This window comes from Engystomops pustulosus, chromosome 10 (assembly GCF_040894005.1).
Source record: "Engystomops pustulosus chromosome 10, aEngPut4.maternal, whole genome shotgun sequence".
Taxonomy (NCBI): domain Eukaryota; kingdom Metazoa; phylum Chordata; class Amphibia; order Anura; family Leptodactylidae; genus Engystomops; species Engystomops pustulosus.
Genome location: NC_092420.1, coordinates 11562720 through 11578256, shown reverse-complemented (window position 1 = coordinate 11578256; position 15537 = coordinate 11562720). Strand labels below are relative to the sequence as shown.

The window sequence follows — 15537 nt, the reverse complement described above, 5'->3', positions numbered from 1 at the left end:
TCTATGTGGTGTGTGAACGACTCGCAGCCTTTCTCTATGTCTATGTGGTGTGTGAAGGACTCACAGGTTTCCTCTATGTCTATGTGGTGTTTGAAGGACTCACAGGCTTTCTCTATGTTTATGTGGTGTGTGAAGGACTCACAGGCTTTCTCTATGTCTATGTGGTGTGTGAAGGACTCTCAAGCTTTCTCTTTGTCTATGTGGTGTGTTAAGGACTCACAGGCTTTCTCTATGTCTATGTGGTGTGTTAAGGACTCACAGGCTTTCTCTATGTCTATGTGGAATATACAATAATCTCAGCATTCGAATGATGCTTTACATGCATATACTGAATAAAATTATAGGAGACCCAGCTTACCTTACACAGACCCCAGCATTCACACATGTCAGGGGTTAAATAATGGGAAAAAAAGACATAGAAAAACTTCAAGTGGATTTAGAGATTTTCCCAGGAAGTGGTGACTTTATATTAGAAGTGGAGAGTGAGGGACGCACAGTCAGGATGAAGCTCTCATTGACTACTCTGTTCCTCTGCGGCTGCAATCTCTTTCACAGTGAGTATATGTTTTGAAACATTTTACCGTTTTTAGTATACAGCTGTAATGCAGAGCTATGTGTCTACATGGTATTGGCTTCCATGCGCAATGTAACCCAGCACTCCTAGTGCACCCGCTCTGTGCTCTGAAGTAGTGGATAGATACCTCTGCAATCTCTGTAACCTCGTATACTCCCCTGGCTGTGAAATATTTGGGTTTTATAGTTGTGCACGATCTGTGAAATGTTTTCTTTTGTCCGCAGATGTCACACTGGTGTCAATTCTTCATTCTGAGAAATGCAGTATAACACCAGGTATTGTACATGTATGGGGACACTTTGCTGCATACAGGCACCTTGCTATGAGCCCCTGCACTTTGCATAATTTTCAGCACGGATTTCTTTGGAGGCCATTTATTACTGACATTGCATATATTTTATATTAAAATGTTTTTTTTTTCTAATTTGTTTTCATTATAAAAATGTATCTATTTGTCTTCTGCAGTCGACACATAATGGGGCAGATTTACTTACCCGGTCCATTCTCGATCCAGCGGCGCGTTCTGTGTAGAGGATTCGGGTTTCCCGGGGTTTGACTAAGGCAGTTCCTCCGACGTCCACCAGGTGTTTCTGCTGCGCTGAAGTTCATCGGAATGCACTGAAGTTCACCAAGCCGGGCCGGGTGCCGGTAAGCGTGTGTTCAGCGACACTTTTTTTTTTTTTAAATGCGGCGGTTTCTCCAAATCCATCGGGTTTTCGTTCGACCACGCCCCCCAATTTCCGTCGCCAATGCGCCACAATCCGATCGCGTGCTCCAAAAACCCGGGCCAATTCAGCAAAAATCAGCGCAAAACGGAAAAATTTGGGTAACCCGCCGTAAACCGCGATTCGGGCCCTTAGTAAATGACCCCCATATAGTCTCATACATTGGATGCTGCTCTGTCCCATTCAGTATACTGTACAATCCATGGGATGAGCTCTCTAACCTCTTCTCAGTATAACCAATGCTGGCATCCATATTATTGGGTCATAAAAATTCTCACTTAGATCCAATTTTTATAAAATTCAAGGTTCTACATGCTCTGATGTATTTATCTCAGAATGTGATGGACCAGCCTGCAATGTATGAGAATACACAAGAGCTGCAGAAGGCAAATGGATGGAAATGTTTAATTAAAAATTAATTACAAAATATATATTTAGCCACAAATACATACATTTCATAGATGTCAATTGCCTTTAAGTATTTGCATGAAGTTAGTTCCTATGCTTATCCTAGTGGGGACTGTAGGATGCCTGAACTTTAATATCTACAGTAAACCAGTGATAGTAAACCATGAATTAGATACATTGGGGATCATTTACTAAGGGCCCGATTCACGTTTTTCCGACGGGTTATCCGAATATTTCCGATTTGCGACGATTTTCCCTGAATTGCCCGGGATTTTGGCGCATGCGATCGGATTGTGGCGCATCGGCGCCGGCATGCATGAGACGGAAATCGGGGGGCGTGGCCATTAAAAAAACCGACGGATTCGGAAAAACCGCTGCATTAAAAAAAAAAAAGTGTCGCTTGACACGCGCATACCTGCACCCAGCGGAGGACGGACGAACTTCAGCGCAGCAGCGACACCTAGTGGACATCGGGGGAACTGCCTTAGTGAATCCCGGCCGGACCCGAATCCTCCGCAGAGAACACGCCGCTGGATCGCGAATGGACCGGGTAAGTAAATCTGCCCCATTGTATCACTATAAAGATGTGATACTATATACTGCTTTAATAATACATCATGTAATACTGCCATATGGTGCAAAAGAGGGCCATACAATGGCGCATAAGTAAATCTAGCGCAAAACTTGAACACAGCTGGTGCCATGATGTACGGTAAGTTCTGAAGATGCTTTCAGGGAGAGGAGTTAAAGACATGCATCAAATAATTACATCTGAATTTTGGTTCCTTTCCCTCAGGTCAGATCCAAAGGAAGTTCCTAACTATTTTCATGCAAAACATCCTTATAAACTCCAATACGACTTTCCAGCTGTATCTTGTGACCTGTGATAAAGCGGCTGAGGTCACAGTGACGGTCCCTCAGCCATTCTTAAACAAGATGGTTCAAGTAGACGAGGACAGCAGTGGCCTGGTGACTCTGGACTACACATATATGATCACGGAGAAGGAGGTCACGTCCAAGGTCATATCAGTGATATCAGATGAAGCCATATCTGTCATTGGATTTTACACAGCTGGGGTCACCGCTGACGCCATGGCTTGTCTACCAGAAGAAGACCTGGGGACTGAATACTATATAATCACTCCTTGGGTGGAAATAGGTGGACAGGTTTCTGGAACCCGGAGACAATTTGCGGTGGCCAACGGATCTGAACGTGAAGTCCAAGTGACCATTAAAGTCTCGGGATCCATCATATATAACGGTAAATCCTACAAATCTGGACACTCATTCTCATTGTTACTGGGGAACCATAAAGTAATTCAGTTCCGAAGTTCTGAAGACCTCACAGGAACCAAGATCTCATCTTCAGCTCCGGTGGCCGTGTTTGCGGGTCATTCCTGTTACAAGGGAAGTCATTCAGCTTGTGATGTCCTCATCGAACAGCTTCATCCTGTGCAGAACTGGGGAAAGGTCTTTGCTGTGTTCCCATTCCTTAACCACACACAAGATGTCATCAGTATAGTTGCAGGAAGTCCTGATACTCTTGTGTTTATTAAAAGTCCAGAAGGCACAACCCAACGTAATCTACATGAGGGTGGACATGTCCAAATCATTGTAGACAAATTCCTTCTCATCAATGCCACCAATCCAGTTATGGTCTCATATTTAGCCCAACAATCACGCTCAGCCGGTATTAAATATCAGTATGATCCGTTTACGACCACCGTCCCACCATCATTCCTGGGGAAGCGATACTACAAGTTTGTGACACAGTCTTACTATGACAACTTCATCCTCATTGTTTTTCAGACATCTTCAGACTCTGGGTTCTCCTTGGATGGAAAACCACTCAGTTCTTACCCAATGAGTATGAGAGAATTTAATGGGTTTCGAGGTTGGCAAGTCACACTAGGGAAAAGTGAGGGTCAGCATGAGATATATCACAAGTCTTCCATATTCACATTGTATGTTTATGGGATTGGACCTACTGTCTCCTTTGGATATTCAATGGGCCAAGGTCTACTGAATCAAGGTAAGGGATGGGTAAAAGTTCTGGAACCTATGAGCTGGAAGGCTTTATCTTAGCTTAAGGAGGACCTGTCAGGAGAATAAACCCCTCTAGTAGCACTTGCTAAAGTAAAAAGCTCCCTAGCCCTCTCCCACTTAGAGCATTGTTAAATCTCTAACTTTATGGGAACATACCGATAAAATAGGAAACTATCCACTAAGTAGCGGTCCGATCATCTGACCTAGCTTACCGCGGTCTCACTTATTCATGAAGGGGCGGTCCAAGGAAGCGGTGACTGCTGCATCGAGCCTCGGACTCGGACTGCCCCCTCATGAATAAGACGGATAGCTGTAACCTAGGTCCGATGATCGGACTGCTACTTAGTGGGTTGTTTCCTATCTAATTGGTATGTTCCGATAAAGCTAGAGATGATCTAACTGGGAGAGGGCTAGGGAGCTTCTTACTTTAGTAAGTGCTGCTAGAGCAGTGGTTCTCAACCTGTGGGTCGGGACCCCGGCGGGGGTCGAACGACCAAAACACAGGGGTTGCCTAAAGCCATGGGAGCTAAGATTTTATTGCATTTTTTGGCACAAATACAATATTCTTGTACATGGTTTTGGGTCACCGCAACATGATAAACTGTATTGCGGGGTCACTGCATTAGAAAGGTGGAGAACCACTGTGCTAGAGGGTTTTATTCGCCGGACAGGTCCTCTTTAATCAAGTCCCATTCCCCTCAACCTCCATATCCACCACATCATGGGTCCAGAGATCTTTGTTAATTGCCCCAACTATTGCTCCACTTATGCAGGGCCCCATATTGCCACCACAGACCACCATGGATTTTTTGTAATCTTCTTTCTGTTTCAGAACCTCAGGTACTACAATCAAATGAAGAGGAGGAATGTAGACTACGTTGTCTCTCCCATGGAGCTGAGTATACCTTACCTTTAAGCTTGGTTTCTGAAGCCACCTTAGATGTTGTAGACATTCACCTTCAAGATCCTATATGCCGGGTGGAGCTGGATGGCAATAATGTTATCATCAAAATACCTTTCATCGGATGTGGATCTAAAGTTCTGGTGAAGATTTTTACTAATAGTAGACATTCTAATCCTTCAATACCTATTTTCTTAGCCTTACTATTAAAGTGACACTCGTTGAGGCCTTTCAAGCCTCATTTCAGAGCTTCTGGTTATATAATTCTTCCACCACTAGTGGGAAAAGCTGCATGCTTTAGGTCAGAGTTCCCCAAACTACGGCCCGCGGGCCGTTTCGATCCAGCCCCCGACACTTGGCGTGCCGGGCTCTCGCGGCCTGCAACAGTCGGGCAGGAGCCTCCGTCCGTCACTGTATAGTGCTCGGTGCGGCCGGAAGTGGCCGTTTGAGCACTATTACTGGAGCGATGTGGCTGGAATACAACCCCGGCGCACATCGCGCGGCCGCGCACCCCTTCCTGCCCGGACGCGGCAAGAAGATAGAAGACTTAGGTGAGTACAGGGTTTTTATTAAAAAGGGCAGTAAAAAGATTGTGGCGACAGGGGGCCAATAGTTAGTTATGAGGGGCAGCTTAGGAAATAATTAATTATGAGGGGCAGCTTAGGAAATAATTAATTATGAGGGGCAGCATAGGAAATAATTAATTATAAGGGGCAGCTTAGGAAATAATTAATTATGAGGGGTAGAATAGGAAATAATTAATTATGAGGGGCAGCTTAGGAAATAATTAATTATGAGGGGCAGCATAGGAAATAATTAATTATGAGGGGTAGAATAGGAAATAATTAATTATAAGGGGTAGAATAGGAAATAATTAATGGTGGGGGCAGCATAGGAAATAATTAATTATAAGGGGTAGCATAGGAAATAATTAATTATGAGGGGTAGAATAGGAAATAATTAATTATGAGGGGCAGCATAGGAAATAATTAATGGTGTGGGCAGCATAGGAAATAATTAATGGTGTGGGCAGCATAGGAAATAATTAATGGTGGGGGCAGCATAGGAAATAATTAATGGTGGGGGCAGCATAGGAAATAATTAATGGTGTGGGCAGCATAGGAAATAATTAATGCTGCGGGTATAGGAAATAATTAATTATGAGTGGCAGTTTAGTAATTAATGGGGGGGGAGGCATATTCAATAATTAATGGAGAGAGGTCCCAGTATATTAATTAATTGGGCCAATATATAAAATAGTTCACAAGGGGGTGCTGTACCGGTATATTAAATAATTAATTGAGGGGGGCCCAGTGTATTATGGATGTGGTCACATGTACCGCTATTTATTTTTAAACTTTAGTCCGGTCTGAGGGGGACAGTGAACGGCCCCCTATGTAAAAAGTTTGGGGACCCCTGCTTTAGGTAAAGAGGATAGGAGGAGAGCAGGACAACCAGAGAGGAAAGACTTCATAGATCTTAAATATTCCATATCTTCTCTTTCCAGTATGAAGACAGGAGAACCTTCTACGCTAACACAATCTACGGAACTATCCCCGACACAGACGTCCATCGCATTGAGATCCCAGTCAGATGTGAGATGCATGGGAATAAATCAGTGGAGCTGCTCATTAACCCTAAAGTGAACAATGTGATCTGTAAGGGTTATTACAACGTCTCAATGCAACTCTACCAGAGCGACAGCTTCACTGAGCCGCTCACACTGTATCCTCGTGAGTTAGACCTGCACAGCAGTCTACATGTGGAGTTTAAGGTTGTGTCAGAAGAAAAGGGACTGCAGATCCTCACAGAGACCCTCACCGCCTCCCCCGCACCAGAGAACACAACAAGGAAATATACAGTCATCCAGAATGGGTGAGAAATCAGGATTGATAGATGATAAACAGAAGATAGATGATAGATATGTGATTGATAGATAGATAGATATGAGATAGATAGATAGATAGATAGATATGAGATAGATAGATAGATAGATAGGAGATAGATAGATATGAGATAGATAGATATGAGATAGATAGATATGAGATAGATAGATAGATAGATATGAGATAGATAGATAGATAGATAGATAGATAGATAGATAGATATGAGATAGATAGATATGAGATAGATAGATATGAGATAGATAGATAGATATGAGATAGATAGATAGATAGATAGATAGATATGAGATAGATAGATAGATAGATAGATAGATAGATATGAGATAGATAGATAGATAGATAGATAGATAGATATGAGATAGATAGATAGATAGATAGATAGATATGAGTTAGATAGATATGAGATAGATAGATGATAGATATGAGATAGATAGATAGATAGATAGATATGAGATAGATAGATATGAGATACCCTGTTTCCCCTTAAATAAGACAGTGTCTTATATTAATTTTTGCTCCTAAAAAGGCACTAGGTCTTATTTTCAGGGGATGTGTTATATTTCCATGAAAAATAATTCACATTTATTGTTGAACAAAAATTAAACTTCTCTAACATCCTTATAACTCTCCAAACTTATTTAATGCCGAATTTCTTGTGACTCCATTTCTATTGGAATCATTGGCCCCAATCTCTCATGTTTAGCAATAGCACTTTCCTTAAATGATCCCCTTCTTGTCAGCACTTCAGTCTGGGTAGCTGCTGGTATCACATTTGCAGCCCAATAGATTTTATCCCACAAATTCTTCCACCATGTCACAACCTCTTGCAGCATCCAAATGAGCTACTAATATTAAGGTACGATATGGGGGGGAAGCTGCTGCAATGATTGCCGCTAGGTCTTATTTTCAGGGGAGGCCTTATATTTCTAAGCTTGAACAAAATTGTACTAGGTCTTATTTTCGGGGGATGTCCTATTTTAGGGGAAACAGGGTAGATAGATAGATAGATATGAGATAGATAGATAGATAGATATGAGATAAATAGATAGATATGAGATAGATAGATAGATAGATAGATAGATAGATAGATAGATAGATAGATAGATAGATAAAGACACTTTTTCTACTTTTATCTACAACGGAGTGCTGCCCGCTTTCTTTATACTAGATAGATAGATAGATATGAGATAGATAGATAGATAGATAGATAGATATGAGATAGATAGATATGAGATAGATAGATAGATAGATAGATATGAGTTAGATAGATATGAGATAGATAGATAGATAGATATGAGATAGATAGATAGATAGATAGATAGATACATATGAGATAGATAGATAGATAGATAGATAGATACATATGAGATAGATAGATAGATACATATGAGATAGATAGATAGATAGATAGATAAAACAAGAATATAAATCTTAGAAATGTCTTTCTTCTGTTCTCAGGTGCCACCAAGACTCTACCTTACAGGTCCACCAGGTGGATGACCCCCGCCTGCAGCGATTCACTTTTCACACGTTTAAGTTTGATCATTTCCATGAAGTTTACCTGGCCGCCAATGTCATCATCTGTCACAACGCCACCTCCCCGAATCGCTGCACCAAAGGCTGTATCTCCCCAAGGCTAAGACGAGGTGTCCATGCCTCTATGGAACAACTAGACACCGTCACATTGTCTCAGGGACCCATTGTGTTTCGATCTAGTAAGTCTCCTCCACACATTATATACATTTGTCATATGGCGACGGGTTCTTCTTTAGATGCATCATGTTCTTCATCTTCTTACAGAGAGTCATGGCTACATCCTGTTCCCGGTGCTGTCCATTATACTGGGAATTCTTCTGCTTGTGACAGGACTGGGTCTGATCATTCAGAAAGAATATTACCGGAGAAAGATGGCGGCTCTGCATGGTGGCGCTGGACATTCCTAAAAAAAACTCCACCTGATGCCAAAGTATCCATTTATGTCAAGTCCTTCTTGAAGACATTGCCTCCTGTAACTCTATAATCCCTGATCACCTGCGAGCTGATTGTATAACTCTGACTACACAGCATTTATTTGTAGTCTGTCACCATAGAGACACATCGTTTTGCAAAGTGTACCCAGAATCAATTTTTTTTTTTATTAAAACTTTATATAGAATTAGTCCATTTATTTTTTTGTGCATGAGACTGAAGGAGCAGATTCTATTTAGTCTAAATACTTTAATCCAGGCATTATTGTGGGAGGAGCCTAATACAAACTACCCCTCCCCCACATCTTGATTTTTTCAGTTTTTGCACTTGAGTCAAGATCATACTGATCTGATAACTTAACCAAAAAAGGAAAAAATGCAATGATCAGTTGCTTGTGTTTTGCAGCAGGGTGTACTCATGCTTCCTGTAGTAACGCTTCTGTAAAACCAGTCCCAGCACTGACAAGAGGCCCATGATGCCGATCACCACCACAAGGGCTGATATGGGCACTGTACCAGGACTCTGGGGCTCATCTGCGGGAAAGAGACACAAAATAGGAAAATGTAATACATTTTTCTACCTCTGGAAGGTGCTAGTGCCTCCTACAGATTGTGTGTGCTATTGCAACTCAGTCCCATTTAGTTAAATGCAGCTGTGCTGCCATATCAAATACAGCCTGTGAACAGGTGTGGCGCTGTTTTTAGGAAAAAAAGGCATGGTCTTGTATTATATTACAGCCCCTTTAAGCATACATTTTTAAAAATGTGTTGTATATCCAGTAGTGCAGACAAGGAGGCGGAGTCTGAAACCAGGGTTCAATGGAATCTTTGTTATGCACTACATGTGTTACAATGTATCAGTTCAACCTGTAGTTTTCATAAATTCATAGGTTTCAAAATATGTATTTGTGGGAAAATACTCCTCTTCCTTCTTAGGATGGAAGACCTGAGGCTATCTTCAGGTTCTGTGGACAACACAGGTCTCATGTTACACCTCATGTTACAAGAGGACTTTTCCAGAGTAGACAGGTTACTTTGCCACCACTAGGGGGAGCTGATGGGTATGTTTTTAAAGTGATCCCAATAATCTCTAATGTAGCTGTATAAATAAGCACACAGCATGCTCTCCCTAGTGTTGGTCTGGAGACCTGACTAATCTGCCAAGAAGTGTGAAAATATGTATGCAGTAAGTGCCCCCTTGTGGCAGCTAAAAGTAGCAGAATTTTATCAGTTCATTTTGGGATTACATAAGCCAAAGCCATTATCATCTCACCTGATGTGACCATTATGGGTCCCTGAGATAACCTGGCTGATGCCAGATGCTGTTTCCAGCTGCGGGCATCACGTCTGTGTCTGGAGACCAGGCAGCCCTGGGTGCAGCGGTTTGGGGAGGTTGCATTGTGACAGACAATGACATTACAGGACACATAAACTTCTGGGAGGTTGTCAAACTTAAATGCATGGAAAGTGAAGCGCTGCAGCCTCTGATCCGGAACCTGATGATTCTGTAGTGTAGAATCCTGATAGCAACTGAAATGAAGAGAGAAACACCACTTTACTATACATGTGTGAGCTCCCCCTTGTGGTGGCTGCAGGCAGCTAAAAATTTATGTTTTTTGGTTTAGTATATTATGAAGGAGAACTCACCATACAGGAAATATTATGGGGCACTATGCTGGACCTATGTTGGGGAACTTTGCAGGAAATATGATGGGTTACACTATAAAGGGAACTCTTTCAACACTTCATTGGGATAAGCCCTCTGCTTGCAATATAATGGGATTTTCTGCTGGCACTATGATGGGAACTCTTCTGGGGCACTTTGCTGGGATGTTACTTACCCATCTTGGATGAGATAGTATATCTGCTCTAATTCTCCCAATGAAGGTGATGCTTTGCAGCTCTCTACTAGTATCTGGAGATTTGCATCATCCGACTCCACTTCAAACTCCACGTGGAGGCTGCCATGAATGTCAACCTGATGAGGGTACTCAGTAATCAGATCGGTGAAGTTTGCAGCTTGGTAAAGTTTCAGGGACACATTATAATGTCCAAAAGATACAACATCAGTGACTTTAGGTTGGAACGTAAAGTCCAGAGTCTCTTTGGTCTCCATTTCACATATCACTGGGATCTCAATGCGGTGGATACTGGTCTTGGGGATGGTCCCATAGATTGTGTTGATATAATAGGTTTTATCATCTTCATTCTGTGGGATAATATAACAGGTTGATATAGGAATCACTTACTAAAATATCAGTGCTCTCCCCCAATGTCTCACTCATTGGTATGACCCAATAGTCACATATAAAACCACCAAAACACCTCACCAGTACACTAGATCCACATCCACTAAATGGTATTTTAATAAGAGCGACATTTTCATTGAGTTCTGCTTGGCATTCGGGGTCTTCTAGGTGGACGTCCCACACATTGAGATTGGCCTCTGACAACAAGTGGATTGGAAGCTGGTATTCTGCTCCATGGGAAAGACAATGAAGAGCCCCTGGCTTTGGGATGTATGGAGGATCTAAGAAACATAAAGGCATTATTTCAAGCACATACATACCATAGTGTTATCTTACGAGGGGGTCTGCCTTCATTATCATAATAGCAAATAAAAATTTTCAGAGCTCTAAATTACCTGAATTGAATTACATGATAAAATTCTGAATTCTTGAAGCCACCACTAGGGGGAGCTCATAAGCTTACTGCATGCAGTTTAAACATTGGATTCAATGATAACACAGTGGGGCACATTTACTAAGGGTCCGAATCGCGCATTTCCGTTGGGTTTTCCGAATGTTACCGTTTTGTGCCAAATTGCCCCGGGATTTTGGTGCATCTGCGCCAGCTTGCATGCGACAGAAATCCGCACTTACAAGCACCAGGAAGAAGATGGTAAGTCCGGCGGACCTCGGCAGACCTCGGCGCAACAGCGACACCTCTTGGATATCGGGCGCACGATCTTAGTGAATCCCGGCAGGACACGAATCCACGTGGGACAACGCGCCGCAGAATCGCGAATGGGTAAGTAAATGTGCCCCAGTATGTAGTAAGCTCTTGAGTTTCACCTTGAGGTAGCCAGAAGGTTTGTCTAAGCAGGAGATTGGAAAGTTTTCACTTTAGTCTGGGGTTATAGCACAGAGTGGACCCGACTATAACTTTTTATGTGACATGAGTAAGCAATGTTTCATTACCTGGATATATTATTTCTTGCCCCATTGAGTATCCATAGGAAACAAACTTCTCGATTCCGTAGACATAGATCGTAAATGGCAATGACTGGTGGTAAATTTCATGTTGACCATCCGCGTTACCCATAGAGACTTCCCAAGCGTAGAATCCATTGAGCTCCTTCATGGAGACATTGTAGAAGTTAAGTGGATGCTGATCCAGGAAGAACTGAGGTGAAGAGTCTCCGGATACAATCATAAGAAAGTTGTAGTATCTTTTCTGGGTTATAAATTTGTAGAACTTTCTAGACGGTGAAGAGGGTGGAACTGTAGCAAGGAAAGGGTCGTAATCTGTCACTATGTTAGGCTTTGAATCTTGGAAGAGATAGGTCACCATAATGGGTTGGGAAGAATTTATAATGACTGCTTCACTTAAAGGTAATCTGGTAAAGGAGGCTTCTTGAAGATTGTACTGATTGGATTCCCTTAGACTCTCAATACTTATGGTGGTCTCTGGATTTGCCGCTATTATAGTGATTGAGTCTTCTGTGTGATCCAGCAATGGGAACACAACAAAGAAAGTCCCCCATTTTTCCACGGGATACAACTGCTCAACCAAAGTGTCACAAGCGCTCATCAAACTGTAGCATCTTTGGCCACTGATGACGGCCACAGGATCCGTGGATGAAATTCTGGTGGTCGTGAGGTCTTCAGAACTCTGGAATTGTATAGCTTGTTGGTAACCAAGAGAGATGGAGAAGGATTGTCCACTTGTATACACAACACCATTATAGGTAATGGATCCGGATGCAGTAACATTAACCAGAACTGTCTTTTCTAGACCATTGGCTATCGCAAATTGCTTTTTTTCTCCGGTTGCAGGGGTTGAGATGTAGTATTCAGTACCCAGGTCTTCCAAAGGTAGACAAGCCGTGGCATCGGAGGTATCACCGGCCGTCGTAAAAGCATAGACAGATATATCAACGTCTGACTCCACCAATATAGCCTTGGAGGTCACTTGTTTTTCGGTAATCATATAGCTCTCGTTCAGAGTTACCAGAGTAGTGCTGTCTCTGTCAATATACACTGTCTTGGTGAAACTGGGCTGTTTCACGGTCACCGTCACAGTAGCTTCTTTATCGTAGGTGACCAGATACAACTGGAATGTAGTCGGAGTAGATAGGTTGTCCATGAAGGCTGTGACGAAACTTCTCTGAGCCTGTCCTGTCAAATAATAATGAAACATTTAGGGGTATTTGGTTTGAAAACCCCATTTCCACATACTCTATGTTAGGTAATTAGTATAGGAGCATTGTCTATAAACCAAAGAGGATCTTTTGCTCCAAATATTACACAGCCAACCCAATGATTTTGACATTTTGAATTTTTTTCTAAAAAGAGCAGGAGATATTCACATGATAATCAGTTCAATCCACAAAAAAATGGCTTCCTTTTGGGCACGCTATTGAAAGAACTGCATTCAAGTTGTCTTTAATTACAGAATTCCGATTTACGGTATGGCTGGTCATTTTCAATGTCCTATGACTGATGTACAAAGGGCTGTAGGACATGGCCCTTTGCTTGGGGCCAGCAGATTGCAGACGGTCGTGTGCAAGAGGCCAGGGTAATAGCAGACTTCTGAATATACACATCACATATACACATGTAGAGCATCACATATACACACATATACAGCATATACACATGACATATACTTACACATATACAGAATGTACACATTACATATACAGCATATACACATCACGTATACACATACACATATACAGCATATAAACATCACATATACACACATAGACATATACAGCATATACACATCAAATATACACATATACAGCATATACACACATACACATATACAACATGTACACATCACATATACACATGTACACATATACAGCATATACACATCACATATATACACATACACATATACAGCATATACACCTCACATATACACATACACATATACAGCATATACACATCACATATACACACATACAACATATACACACACCACATATAGACACTTATAAACAGCATATACACATCCATAAACGTTTACACTCATACACACATATGTATATGCATATTGTAAATAAAAAATAGTCTTTTAGAATTTTACCACTGTTTGGTCTGGATGCTGAAGTTTTCCTTTTGGGATTTTGTATATAGGTGGGTCATCCCAGGGGGTCAGAGGCCACGGGTTTGACTTCATGCATCCCAGGAGCTGCTGAACACATTGGGGAAGTAGAGCCGAGAGATTCCAGGTCCTATCATCCTGCTGTCCCCTCCCCCGACATTTCTCATCTGAGCTGCCACAATGTACAATGTGGAGCTTATCCTCCTTTCTTAAGTGTAACAGGCCGGTGGATAGACCCCCCTTACACTGTGGGCCCCATAGCAGCTGCTATGGCTGCTTCCCCTATAGTTAGATCCCTGCCAAAGGCCTTATACTAGTTTTATTGTCCAAGTCAGTGGTCACCAAACTGTGATTCATATATATATATATATATATATATATATATATCTATCGTAAAATAGTCTTTACCTATTGCGCATATTCCCATAAGGATGAAGAATATGTACAGTCTCCATTGCTTTGTCTCTTTAGGCTGCTCCATCATCTTGTTATGCTTCCACATTCTTACACTTACAGTTTTATAACATTTCTTATCTTTTTTATTTTCAATCTCATTGGATCGAGTAATAAAAACATCCATGGTGCACTGGTAAATTAGGCTTTGGTATTGATAATGAGAGTAATCTATCAATGCCAAAACACAGGTCTTTCGACCTTGGCCGCCTCCGGGCATTGCATAATGCCATCTGTGGCAGATTTAGGATTCAATTATTGAGAATGATTTTCCTTCTTCTTGTTTTCATTTGAAGACTTGTAGATCTTGGGTGTTTCCAGTTAAATTTCCATTCACATGTGCGAGCACTGAGCCCAAAGAACCAAGAAAGACGGCTACGTAGTAGAAAGAGTTGTATGCACTGTGCTACCTCTGACTTTTCTGTAATGGTTTCCCATCAGTCCGAGGTCGATGACCTAGCCCTAGGATGGTTCTTCACTGTCCAAGTCTTTGAAGCGCCATTGACTTTTGTAGCCCATACATAAGATATACAACCAGAGGAATTCGAAAAGCACTCCGCTCTTGTGAGAGCAAAAAGTATCAGTTCCTATAGGTCTCAAACAGAACTTCTTTCTTCAAAAACAATACAAAAATGCATTTCCCCTTTCCCCTGCAGGGGTTCTGTGCTGTGGAGGAGCCAAACACTTGAAAATTTAAGTTGTAAGTAAACTCTACTTACATGGAAAACACAGTGGAGGTTATTTACTAAGTGTCGCGGATCGCACTGTTTGTCATTTTCGGGGATTGCACGGCTTGGACAGATATTTAAACAGGGGTCTGCACTGGGATTATGTCGCACGCAATCTTTTTTTGGTGCAGGTGCGCTGGCTTTCATATATCACGAATCGGGGGGCGTGCCGTTGGACAATCCGACTGATTCGGACTGAGCGCGGGATTTAACTTTCAAATTGTGTCACAAGACAATGCACTTACATGCACCAGGAAGAAGAAGGTGAACTCCGGTGGACCTGAGCGGGGAAGCGACACATGCAGGATATCGGGCGCAGGATATTAGTGTATCGCGGCACAGTGCATTATACACGGACAATGCACTTTCTGGGAACTCTGCGGACAGGTAAGTTATTAAAATCCCCCAATATCTTAGAAAGAACCAATGGTGCTGAAGGTGTAGCCTGGGATAGCCCCTACAAAGTCTCTCCACTAAAATATTTTATGAATAAT

The 15537-nt window shown here is 42.0% G+C and overlaps 2 protein-coding genes across 2 annotated transcripts; one reads left to right on the top strand and one right to left on the bottom strand.

Annotated features, from left to right (window-relative positions):
• Positions 1–400: 400 nt before the first annotated feature.
• On the top strand, positions 401–8675 carry LOC140104717 (uncharacterized). Its single transcript, XM_072128357.1, has 7 exons — positions 401–554; positions 799–849; positions 2504–3739; positions 4586–4797; positions 6162–6529; positions 8017–8273; positions 8359–8675. The coding sequence occupies exons 1-7, from the start codon at positions 401–403 to the stop codon at positions 8499–8501; spliced, it is 2421 nt and encodes an 806-aa protein (XP_071984458.1). The 3' UTR covers positions 8502–8675.
• On the bottom strand, positions 8673–14356 carry LOC140104379 (uncharacterized). Its single transcript, XM_072127908.1, has 6 exons — positions 14271–14356; positions 11726–12925; positions 10856–11055; positions 10367–10734; positions 9799–10055; positions 8673–9059 (listed from the first exon to the last, which is right to left on the bottom strand). The coding sequence occupies exons 1-6, from the start codon at positions 14344–14346 to the stop codon at positions 8911–8913; spliced, it is 2250 nt and encodes a 749-aa protein (XP_071984009.1). The 5' UTR covers positions 14347–14356; the 3' UTR covers positions 8673–8910.
• Positions 14357–15537: the final 1181 nt, after the last annotated feature.